The sequence below is a fragment of the Urocampus carinirostris genome, chromosome 20 (genome assembly GCF_059441175.1).
Source record: "Urocampus carinirostris isolate Australia breed hairy pipefish chromosome 20, RoL_Ucar_1.0, whole genome shotgun sequence".
Lineage (NCBI taxonomy): Eukaryota > Metazoa > Chordata > Actinopteri > Syngnathiformes > Syngnathidae > Urocampus > Urocampus carinirostris.
The window spans coordinates 15,564,241-15,576,825 of NC_142368.1; the positions used below are offsets into that span (position 1 = coordinate 15,564,241).

Sequence of the window (12,585 nt, forward strand, 5' to 3'; positions counted from 1 at the left end):
AAGCCGGTTCTCAAAAAACTCCACTGACTTTACTCAACTTCTTTGTACTTCGACATTGACTTCAAAATACCGCATTTAGAACACAGCGTCAGGGGAACCCGTGTATTTTTACCTTCATGTACTTTAACTTTGACCTAATTGGCTTCTTAATTAGCAATTTGGAGCCCTGATTTTTGTGAGCCGGCTAGATTTTCTCGTGCGCAGAGTTGTTTTCCTGATGTTGATTTGTTGAGTGCAGTCTTGTTGATAGTTCAAAATGGAGGCTCGTCCTGGTGGTGAGTCAAGGACAAATTTCGATTCAGCTCGACAGTATATAGGTCCGTTTATAGCTTGATGGCTATAAAACGCACTAGAGCTTCCATTCAGTGATGCGGTGTGTGTGTGTGTGTGTGTGCAAGGTTGTGTGTTCGGTGCTGATGCGAGGGAGAGAGAGAAGAAGAAAACGGCATCACTGCGGAGCCTCTTCATAAAATGCGTGGACCGAGGCAGGACGAGCTGCTCGACATGATGCCGTCTACTATCATCCAGAACTTTAATCGCTCACATGGACTTTTTGGGGTTTTACACTTTTGACCGTCCCACCGGAAGAAAAACCCTCTCGGCAGCAGCCCCGTTTGCATCAAGGTAAACAAGGTGACGTCATTTAGATAGATGTATGCTTTCTTCATCCCCGTAGGGAAATTCACACTTCCAGCAGTATCCTTGTGTTGAAAATAAAACAATAATAGAGTAAAAGGAATAGAATACATAAATACCCAACGTATCGTGTTGATATAGAGTATTTAGATAGTGCTACAAAAAATACATACTGTGATAACAATAGGGTAATATGCAATGGAGAGAGAGGGAGAGAGAGGGAGAAAACAAAAGATAAAAAGTCGTGAGAGAGAGAGGGAAAAGAGAGGGAGAGGAAGAAAGAAATCCAAAGAGAAATAGAAAGACAGAAGGAGAGAAAAGAGAAAAGAAAACACAAAGGGTAGGGTAGGAAGAGAGAAAGAAAAGAGGGAAAAGGAAAAAAGGAAGTTAGAGCAAATGAAGTTAAAAAGACAGAGAGAGAAAGAGACAAAGAGCAACAAAGGAAGAGAAAAATAGAGACACAGAGAGTGAAAGAGGCAGAGAGTGGGAGAAAAGGTGTGGAAGAGAAAGAAAGAAAGAGAGAGAGAGAGAGAAAAGGGGTGGGAGAGAGAGAGAGAGAGAAAGGGACAGAGAGAGAGAATGGGAGAAAAGGGTCGAAAAGAGAGAGAGACAGAGTGGGAGAAAAAGGGTGGAGAAGAGAGAGAGAGAAAGGGAGACAGAGTGGGAGAAAAGGGGTGGAAGAGAGAGAGAGAGAGAGAGAGAGAGAGAGAGAGAGAGAGAGAGAGAGAGAGAGAGAGAGAGAGAGAGAGAGAGAGAATGGGAGAAAAGGGTGGAAAAGAGAGAGAGTGAGAGAGACAGAGAGAGAGAATGGGAGAAAAGGGTCGAAAAGAGAGAGAGAAAGAGAGACAGAGTGGGAGAAAAGGGGTGGGAGAGAGAGAGAGAGAAAGAGAGAGAGAGAGAGAGAGGGGGGGGGAGGGAAAGAGAGAGAGAGAGAGATACAAATACACAAGTATAGTATCTGTGAGAGAAACCTGGCTTTGGCAAAATCAAGTTGACACATTTCAACCTGCAGCTTGTTTTTCTCTTGCGCTTCTCTGAGTGTTGTCTCGCGGGCCGGATTCAATCCCTTAGCGGGCCTGATATGGCGAGACGGACGGGATCGATACCGGATACTGGAGCAAGATACCGGAAAGGACGGGACAGACAGGATCGATACCGGATACTGGAGCAAGATACCGGACAGGGCGAGACGGACGGGATCGATACCGGATACTGGAGCAAGATACCGGACAGGGCAAGACAGACAGGATCGATACCGGATACTGGAGCAAGATACCAAACAGGGCGAGACAGACGGGATCGATACCGGATACTGGAGCAAGATACCGGACAGGACGGGACCGACGGAAATTGAGATTTTATTTTCAGGACATATCGCCTAGTAGTGAAGCAGTAATCTGAAGAAAATTCCACTCTCTGTGTCTCTCTTTTTCTCTTCCTTTGTTGCTCTTTGTCTCTTTCTCTCTCTGTGCCTTTTTAGCTTCTTTTGCTCTAACATTGTTTTTTTTCCCTTTTCTCTCTTTTCTCTTTCTCTCTTCCTACCCTTCGCGCTTTCTTTTCACTCTTCTCTCCTTCTGTCTTTCTTTTTCTCTTTGGATTTCTTTCTTCCTCTCCCTTTCTTTGTCCCGTCCTCTCTCTCCTTTTCCCTCCCTCTTTCTTTTATTCCTTTATCTTTCTTTTACTTTCTCTTGAATCTACTCGTCCGGCCCCCGACAGAATGTTTGTTCTATCGTGTGGCCCCCGCGTTCAAATGAGTTTGACACCCCTGGTGTCACGAAGCGGGTCGGGAAGCCCGAAGTCGGAAGTCATTTGCGTAGACGATCTGTCACTTTAATTGAGAAAGAAAAGTTGTCCGACACACAAGCGGACCAAAAACAAAACAAATCAGGCTCAAATGCAGGCAAAACTACAGACTAGGCCTTTAACGGGATTAAACGGGAATCTCTCAGAATGTTACACTGAAGTCCAACAAGCACAACAAGAATAAACAGGTATCAAACAGGTTTTCAACAAGGGTAAACAACGATCTGGCCAAGGGCAGTTCCAAAAGGCGCCTATAGGAGTAATCAGGAAATGCAGGTCAGCCGGTGTCAAGGGGCAGGGCCAGCTGGGCGCCATGACAACCGTGCAGGACATGACACCTGGTGTAGATGATGACATACTGGTAAGGTTTTGTTCAATCCTGTGTCTTCATTTGTTGTAATGGATAAAATAATACTAGCTGCCCAGTATTTTAAGAAGTAGCAAAATATAGCGACCCCTCCCTCCCCATTCGCTCACTATCTCACATTTTGATCCTCCTCCTCTCCGATTCGCATCCTGTCTCACAACATCCCCCGATGCCTTGACACATTTCCATCTTCCCTCCTCTCGCTAGGGTGCCCCCCACCCTCGGGTGCCCCCCCTTCCCGTCACCCTGGGATCCACGGAGGAGCCGCTGACGACCATGAAGCTAGAGAACAGACGGGGAGATGGAGGAGGTGCGGGAAAGGTGGCGTTCTCCTTCAAGAAGTGCTCGGCGTTTCAGTTCGTCAAGAGAAAGGTGAGTTGCCCGGATGATGTCACCGAATCCTTATCGGACCCCCTTCCATATCCTCAAAATACAACACTCGCAGTGTTGATTTGAGCTGTGAAAAGTGTTGGGTCCCGGGGACTCGCATGCTGAAAAATCAATGGGTCCCAACAGAGGTCCCCAAAATTTAGTCTTATCCAGGTTGAAATTGTCAATCGGCGACAGATATATAATATGGTAATACAAATCAGTTATCACTTCAGATTTTTCAGTTCACAAAAAATACTGTACATTATACAAAATAATATTGCTGAAATATTAGTGTATATATTCATGCACTTCTGATTTTTCAGTTCATATATTCTTCGTGGTTGGCGTCCCGCCACAGTTGTAATGCCTTCTCAAGGTCCAATTGTAGCAACGGAATTTCCATAGCGAGTTTGTGGTTTTTATGTCGTTGTGCCGATCCGATGTGCTTTTCTGAAAGTTCGTATTGCGAAATGATTTATGCGATCCAGTTTTTTTGTCACGCTGGGTGCACGCATCACAGAACATGTCGCCTCCATTATCATCCTCCTCATAACCAGGAATATAATTGAGTCCATTTTTAAAGCTGCATGATTAACCGAAAACTAGCAATTGTGTAATCTAAAAAAAGAGTATTCTTTTGTTTATTGGCTTTCGTCGAATTGCTTCAACACACGTGTTTTCCTTGCCTCCACGATCTTCCGAAGAATTTCTCCGCCGTTTTTGCGTGCCGGAATTATTGCCGAGATCTCATTTACCATTTATTGGAATTTCATCTTGTGTCTGTCTTGCTGTGGCTGCCACTTGTCCTCCACACAACAACTGAAATGAAATGAAATGAAATGATCTGCTTTTATATAGCGCTTTTCAAGTCAATGACTTCCCAAAGCGCTTTACATTGTGCTTCACATTTCCCAATAGCGGCCGTGATCTGTGCAGCCATGTAAGGCGCTAACCTGCTTATTGGGGGTGTTGGGGTTTCAGTGTCTTACCCAAGGACACTTCGGCATGTAACACGGACAAGCCGGGATTCGAACTGGGATCCCTTAATCCTAAAACGATCGCTCTACCTCCTGAGCTACTGCCGCCCCAATGCAATGCATTATGGGTGCGTGCGTTCACTAGTTGTTGTTTTTTTTTTAATCTCATAATCAATATAGGAGAGGGGGCATAGCGGATGAGTGGTTAGAGCGTCCGCAGAACTGAGGTCATGGGTTAAAATCCAGCTACTAGACTTCCTGTGCTGAGTTTGCATGTTCTCACCATGCTTGCATGGGTTTCCTCCGGGCACTCCGGTTTCCTCCCACATTCCAAAAACATGCATGTCCGTTTAATTGGCCGCTTCAAATTGTCCCTCGGTGTGAATGAGCTAGCCAATTGTCTGTCCCTGTGTACCCTGCGACAGGCTGGAATGCAGTCCAGGGTGTCCTCTGCCCACTGCCCAAAGATAGCTGGGATGGGCTCCAGCTCCCCCACGACCCTACTGAGGATAAGCGGTGCAGATAATGGATGGATCAGAATAGGTCGAAAACCAGTGGCGTGTAGTCTAGAGAGGCCGGAAGGCAGCAGGTCAAAAGGTGGTGAGAAAAGTCCTTGATGATGTTTTCTGCTCTGCTGAGGTAGCGAGAGCAGGCAATGTCCTCCAGACCGGGTAGATGGCAACCAACGATTCTCTGGGCTGTGTTGATGACCCTTTGAAGCGTTTTCCTGTCTGCTGCCGTGCACCCAGTATCCCACACCGTAATGTTAGAATGCTCTCCACTGTGGCTTTGTAAAAAGACACCAGCAGATGATTTTTCCTGAGCACTCTCAGGAAATGTAGTCGCTGCTGGGCTTTCCCTACCACCGCTCTGGTGTTTGCAGACCAGGAGAGGTCATCGGAGATGTGCACACCCAGGAAGTCTCCTTTTATAATGAGTGGTGCTGGGTTCCTGCCTTTCCTCCTGAAGTCCAGTATAGTTATTTTGTTTTTGTGGTGTTCAGTATGAGGTGGTTTTTGGAACACTACGTTGTCAGTGACTCCACCTCATCCCTGTACGCCACCTCGTCCCCTTCAGAGATGAGGCCAATCAAGGTGGTATCGTCGGCGTACTTAACAATTGTGTTCGTGAGGTGGGTCGGTGAGCAGTCGGAGGTGTAGAGGGTGAAAAGCAGGGGGCTTAGTACACATCCTTGGGGGGAGCCGGTGCTCAGTGTCAGGGCTTGAGAGACGTGGTTGCAGAGTTTCATGGACTTTGAAAGGAAGTCCATTATCCAGTGGCAGATGGAGGAAGAGAGTCCCCAGTTCTATTTCTACTTCCCTGTATCTTAAATCTCTTCTCAGTTCTGCAAAACTTGCAGCTTGCCATTTTCAACCATCGTACATACTGCTGTATGCCCATTGTTGGAACCAGTGTTCCCTCTAAGCTGCCCGCGTGTATGAATTAAGAAGCGACTTAAGTCAAAGTTCACGGGTTCCCCCGACGTTGTGTCCTAAATGCGGTATTTTGAAGTCGAGTCGAAGTAGAACGAAGTTGAGTAAAGTCAGTAGAGTTTTTCGAGAACCGGCTTCTTCGGCTCGGCTCACTAAAAGGCACCGGCTCTTTTGGGTCCTAAACGACTCTTCGGGTTGTTTTTGCTTCTTTCATCCCTATATGACCAAATATTATGTAAAATGATGCACAAAATGACTTAAAGGAAGGGGGAATAGAACAAAAAAGAAAAAAATACCAAAATGAAAAAGAAGTGAAAAGCTGAGAAAAAAAGAAACAAAAGGAAGAGAAAAAAGAGGGAAAAATTCAGAAAAAAGCCAGAAAAAAGAAAATGAGGAAACAAAGGAAAAAAAGTAAATAGAGAACAAAAAGAAAAAAGTATCAGCTAGGAAAAAATAAACACAATGAGATGTTTTTTAAAGGAATAAAAAAAAATAGGATAAAACAGGAAAAAAGAAGAAAGAGTTTGTGTTGCATTCAAATAATTTCCAATGATACCAAGTCAATCTTCTTGCCAAAAAATAGAATTGAATAGAATAAATTATACCTTTATTGTCATTGTTACAAAATGAGTTAACATATTGTGACAACAAAATTGGGCATGACACTCCAGTTTCACACCATCACAGTGAATGAAATGTGATTAAACACAGTTCTGTATCATGCAACCGACTCAATAAGCCCCCAAAATGTTAGTATTACGCGATAAAAGACACCAGAAAAAAAAAGAAATGGAAATCTTGTGAAAGAATTGTAAAAACAAATTATGTTTTTAGGCAATCGTACATGAGTCCATTCATTTAAAAGTGAAAAATAATTTTGCATTGCCGGAAAATGTAACTTGATGTCAAGTTTTGGACATGTTTGCTAATGACTTAGTTGCCACACTTGGGATTACCGTTGCTCACTGTTGTTTCAAGCGTTGCTCACCGACTTTGTGTGAACGCTCACCCTTTATCATTTCATATTTGGATTTTATTATTATTTATGTCTCCCAGTTGGTTACCAACATTCTTGTCATATTTTTTCCCTCTAAGGTGCGCCGATGGATTCGAAACCCCAAAGTGAACACGGAAAAGACGGCGGGGAATCGCTCGTCCTACCCTTGCTGCACCCCTTACCGCTTCGGTCCTGAGCCGTCCTGCCAGCCCTTGCAAAGTTATGACATGGCTCCTAGTTGCAAGGTAAGAGAAGATAAGACGGCTGTAACCCAGGGGTGTCAAACTCATTTGAACTCGGGGGCCACACCATAGAACAAACATTCTGAGATGAAAGAAAAAGAAAAAGAGAGATCAAGAAATAAGAGAAAGAGGGAGGGAAAAGGAGAGAGGGAGAGAGCGTGAGAAACAAAAGAGATAAAAAGTCGTGAGAGACGGGGAAAGGGAGGGAGAGGAAGAAAAAAAGTCCAAAGAGAAATAGAAAGACGGAAGGAGAGAAAAGAGAAAAGAAAGTGTGAAGGGTAGGAAGAGAGAAAGAGAAAAGAGAAAAAAGGAAGTTAGAGCAAAAGAAATCAAAAAGACACAGAGAGAGAAAGAGACAAAGAGCAACAAAGGAAGAGAAAAATAGAGACACAGAGAGTGAAAGAGACGGAGAGAAAGGGAGAAAGAAAGAGAGAGAGAGATAAAAGAGAGCAAGAGAGAGAGAGAGAGAGAGAGAATGTTGAACAAAAGAGATAAAAAGAGAAATAGTAAGAGACGGGGAAAGAAAGAGAGAGAAAAATAAATCCAAAGAGAAAGAGAAAGAGAGAAAGAGAGAAGGAGAGAAAGACAAAAGAGGAGAAAGAGGAAGGGGACGAGAAAGAAAGAGAGAGAAAAATAAATCCAAACAGAAATAGAAAGAGAAAGAGAGAAGGGGAGAAATAGGAGGGGGACGAGAAAGGGGGAGAGAGAAAAAGAGAGAGGGTGGGACACAGAAAGAGAGAAAGGGAGAAAGAAAGAGAGAGAGATAAAAGAAAGCGAGTGAGAGAGAATCTTGAACAAAAGAGATAAAAAGAGAAATAGTGAGAGAGGGGGAAAGAAAGAAAGAGAAAAATAAATCCAAACAGAAATAGAAAGAGAAAGAGAGAAAGAGAGAAAGACAGAAGGAGAGAAAAGAGAATAGAAGGGTAGGAAGAGAGAGAGAGAGAAAAGAGAGAAAGACAGAAGGAGAGAAAAGAGAATAGAAGGGTAGGAAGAGAGAGAGAGAGAAAAGAGAGAAAAGGCAAAAAATGAAGTTAGAGCAAAAGAAGACACAGTGAGAGAAAGAGACAAAGAAGAACAAAGAGAGAAAAAGAGAAACAGATCGAGTGAAAGAGATAGAGAGTGAGATAAAAAGGGGGGAAGAGAGAGAGAAAGAAAGAAATCCAAGTACAGCGTTTTTGAGAGGCACATCAAGTGGACATATTTCAACCTGCAGCTCATTTTTCTCTCGTGCTTTCATCAGCGTTGTCTGGCAGGACGGATTCAATCCTTTAGCGGGCCCGTTCCGGCCCGCGGGCCGCCTAGGTGACACCTCTGCTCTAAACCTTAAATCACCCCTGGAAGACAGTTTGAAAGATAACACACGAAAAAATTGGAGCCATTAAAATGACTTACTTTTGGACCATGCTGTGAGAAACAGCAGGTTGCGGTGATGACACCGGCCAGAACCGTCGGTGGGTGGGCTGATAACGGGTCGATTGATGAAACGAAAACAAAAATAAATAAAGGAAAAGATCACGGGGGGCGCAGGCGTGATAAGGGGAGCTGGGAAAAGCTGGGCGAGCAGTTTTATCGGAGCAGCAGGTCAAAAGATGCAGTGTTCATGCAATTGCGCACTGCCCAGAGCTTTTCCGCGCACAAGAAAATCGAGCCGGTTCACAAAAATCAGGGCTCCAAATTGATAATTAAGAAGCGACTTAAGTCAAAGTTACAGTGCATGAAGGGAAAAATACACGGGTTCCCCTGATGTTGTGTCCTAAATGCGGTATTTTGAAGTCGAGTCGAAGGAGAACGAAGTGGAGTAAAGTCAGTGGAGTTTTTCGAGAACCGGCTTCTTCGGCTCGGCTCACTAAAAAGAATCGGCTCTTTCGGGTCCTAAACGGCTCTTCGGGTTGTTTTTGCTTCTTTCATCCCTACATGACCAAATAGTATGTAAAATGATGCACAAAATGACTTAAAGGAAGGGGAAATAGGATAAAAAAGAAAAAAATACCAAAATGAAAAAGTAGTAAAAAGCTGAGGAAAAAAGAAAGGAAAGAAAGAGATAAAGAAGGACAAATTTAGAAAAAAAGCCAGAAAAAAAGAAAAGAAAGAAACAAAGGAAACAAATTAAATAGAGAACCAAAAGAAAAAAATAAACACAATGAGATAGAAAAAAACAAGGAAAAGGAAGAAAAAGGAAGGGGGGGAATAGAACAAAAAATACAAAAATGAAAAAATAGTGAAAAGCTGAGAAAAAAGGAAGAAAAAGAAGGAAACATTTAGAAAAAATCCAGAAAAAAAGAAAAGAAAGAAACAAAGTAAAAAAAGGAAATAGAGAACAAAAAGAAAAAAGTAACAGCTCGGAAAAAATAAACAATGAGATTTTTTTAAAGGAATTAAAAAAATAGGGAAAAGAAGAAAAAGTTTGTGTGGCATTCAAAAAATTTCCAATGATATCAAGTGAATCTTGTTGCCAACATTGTACTTCCACTAAAAAAATAGAATAGAATAGAATCTACCTTTATTGTCATTGTTACAAAATAGGTTAACATATTGTGACAACAAAATTGGGCATGACACTCCAGTTTCACACATTCACAGTGAATGAAATGTGATTAAATCTGTATCGTGCAACCGACTCAATAAGCCCCCAAAATATTAGTATTATGCGACGAAAGATACCAGGAAAAAAAAAGAAATGGAAATCTTGTGAAAGAATTGTAAAAACAAACTACATTTGCCTGAATCATCCTGTTCACTCATATGCCTTTTGTCGCTCGACACTAGAGAAGGTTGCGAATGCGGGCATGAACACCCCCCCCTTCTAAAGTCATTCACATTGTAAATATGAAGTCGTTAAGATATATCCATTACCAAAAAAATGTACTATGAAGAAATTAGCATTGCCGACAGTATTTACAGCTAGCTTGCGCGAATACTGTGCCGGCCCAACTCGTCACCAACAATTTTTACAGCTAGCATGAGTAGGCATAGCATCAACCTCTCTTAGCTAATACTAATCACCAACAGTGTTTACAGTTAGCTTGTGCTTTGCTAGCGGCGCACATAGCTGTTAGCATCCTTTCGCTAGCATCCACTCTTTGGAATTCAAAATTTACCCATGGTTAAAGGTAATGTGGGTCGGGCCCCCTCAAGCCACCCTGGACAGTCCCTGATTACTATGACTACCTCTGGTAAAGCCCTCGTTTCCATGGCTACCCATTGAATTGAATGGGCCAATGTATTCTGGATAGGAGATTCTCAAAATACATTAGAGCGGATGGGGCCTTTTTTTGGTCTCCGGGCCCCGGAGACTCGTATCGCTTATCCATATCGTGGCTCAAGAGTCCCGGTCGGGCCGGAATTTTTGCTACATGAATCGTTGCGCTAGTCCAAAAGCTCTGGGAGGACAAACTTTTTTTGTCAGAAGATAGATATAATAATAATAATAAAAAGATCTCCGGGGATTATATTAGTTGTGCTTGGCAATGTAGTCATGCCTTGCTGAAGCAATCACAACTAATTAGAATTAGAATATACCTTTATTGTCATTGTTACAACATGGGATATATTGTGACACCGAAATTGGACGTGGCACTCCAGGTCCACGTTTTACAGTGAGGATAAGGAATACAAAGAAGATAAAGGAACAAAGAAGATGTTTGTGCTGTCCTTGTTGCAGGCTTTGTTTTCCTCCGGAGGAGGGTGTATGAGGGGGTGAGGGACAGACAGAGATGGCCGGATCCAACTCGATGTTTGATCTTACTGTACGCACAGTCCAGTGTTTTTCCCCTGGTTGTTCAGTCCACGTATTGAATGGATTTGTCTGATTTTTAGTATGGAAGCACTACTCTGGGTCTTTATCAGTGACGTGCAGTCAGGGGAGGCAGTTTAAGCTGTGCCTCACCTGTCTTCATAAAGATAGCAAATTCAAACTATATCAAATGGTGATATCCTGTGTCATTGATTTTTTTTCTTCATTTTAATTCGCCGAATTTTCTTCTCCGAATGTGTAAAACTGCTATATGCTAGAGCACAGGTGTCAAACAGGTGTGAGACAGCACTCAGAGAAGCGCAAGAGAAAAACGAGCTTGCATTCAATAACTGTAATTTGTATAAAATTGTATAAAATCCCTTAAAGTCAAATAAATAAAAGTAAAAATCCTTCAGTACGCTACGCAATTGGGTCCTGTTTCCGTTCTGTTCCTGACAGTTTGCTAATGTGTTTATAAATCTGACTATGCCTCACCCAACATGAACCTCACGGCACATGACTGAGAGCTTTTTTTAACTTAGCGATTCAAATTAGCGATGAGAGGTTGATGTTAGCTTACTCATGCTAGCTGTAAAAACTGTTGGCGATTAGTTGGGCTGGCACAGCCAGCCCAAGTATTAGCGCTAGCTAGCTGTCGGCAATGCCTACTTCTTCATAGTAAAATTTTTTGGTAACGGCTATATTTTAACGACTTCATATTTACAAATTATGCTAATGGGTTCATGTTAATGAGTTGTGCTAATAGATACATGGTAAAGAGTGATGCTAAGGACTAAATGCTAGCTTTCTTATGCTAAAATTCTTTGGTAATGGCAATATTTTAACGACTTTATATTTACAAATTATGCTAATGGGTTCATGTTGATGAGTTATGCTAATAGATACATGCTAAAGAGTGATGCTAAGGGCTAAACGCTAGGTTTCTCATGCTAAAAATTTTTGGTAATGGCAATATTTTAACGACTTCATATTTACATATTATGCTAATGGACTCATGTTAATGAGTTATGCTAACAGATACAATCTAAAACTTGATGCTAACGGCTAAATGCTAACTTCTTCATACTAAAAAATTTAGGCAATGGCTATATTTTAACGATTTCATATTTACAAATTATGCTAATGGATTCATGTTAATGAGTTATGCTAATAGATACATGCTAAAGAGTGATGCCAAAGGCTAAATGCTAGCTTTCTCATGCTAAAAATTTTTGGTAATGAATGGCAATATTTTAACGACTTCATATTTACAAATTATGCTAATGGATTCATGTTAATGAGTTGTGCTAATAGATACATGCTAAAGAGTGATGCTAAGGACTAAATGCTAGCTTTCTTATGCTAAAATTCTTTGGTAATGGCAATATTTTAACGACTTCATATATACAAATTATGCTAATGGGTTCATGTTAATGAGTTATGCTAATAGATACATGCTAAAGAGTGATGCTAAGGGCTAAACGCTAGCTTTCTCATGGTAAAAATTTTTGGTAATGGCAATATTTTAACGACTTCATATTTACAAATTATGCTAATGGCCTCATGTTAATGAGTTATGCTAATAGATACATGCTAAAGAGTGATGCTAAAGGCTAACTTTTATAGTTGATGGTGAAACTGTCTGTACTCATCCGTCATTGTGATTTTCTAGGTTAGGAAGTGGAAGATGCTGTCGCTTCCTCACGGAAAAGCAAGGGACGGTTTCCAGTCTTGGGGGCCGGGTTTCCAGGCCCCGGGCCCCTTTAACTCCGGAGGTGGCCCCGTCATGCTTGAGTGTGGCGTGTGCAACGGACCCTATGTGGGTTATGTTATGGATGAAGCTTGGCAACCGCGGCAACGCACCCAGGTTGGTACTATTTATTGTTTTCCATTACTCAATTTACGGAAGTGGTTTTTATTTTTTTCATGACAATGTTATTCTCAAAAGCTTTATCGATATCATTTGAACTCAGGGGCCACACGATACAACAAACATTCTGTCGGGGGCCAGACTAGTAGATTCAA

General features: G+C 42.1%; 1 protein-coding gene across 1 annotated transcript in view; it reads left to right on the forward strand.

Annotated features, from left to right (window-relative positions):
* The first annotated feature begins 399 nt into the window (after window positions 1-399).
* The window catches only part of sgk1 (serum/glucocorticoid regulated kinase 1), a 48,640-nt gene continuing 36,454 nt past the window's right edge, over window positions 400-12,585 (forward strand). Inside the window, exons 1-4 of the mRNA XM_088324682.1 lie at window positions 400-624; window positions 3,014-3,178; window positions 6,684-6,830; window positions 12,233-12,427. Coding sequence (XP_088180808.1) covers window positions 3,083-3,178; window positions 6,684-6,830; window positions 12,233-12,427 — 438 coding nt within the window. The 5' untranslated portion in view covers window positions 400-624; window positions 3,014-3,082. The remainder of the gene's footprint in view (window positions 625-3,013; window positions 3,179-6,683; window positions 6,831-12,232; window positions 12,428-12,585) is intronic.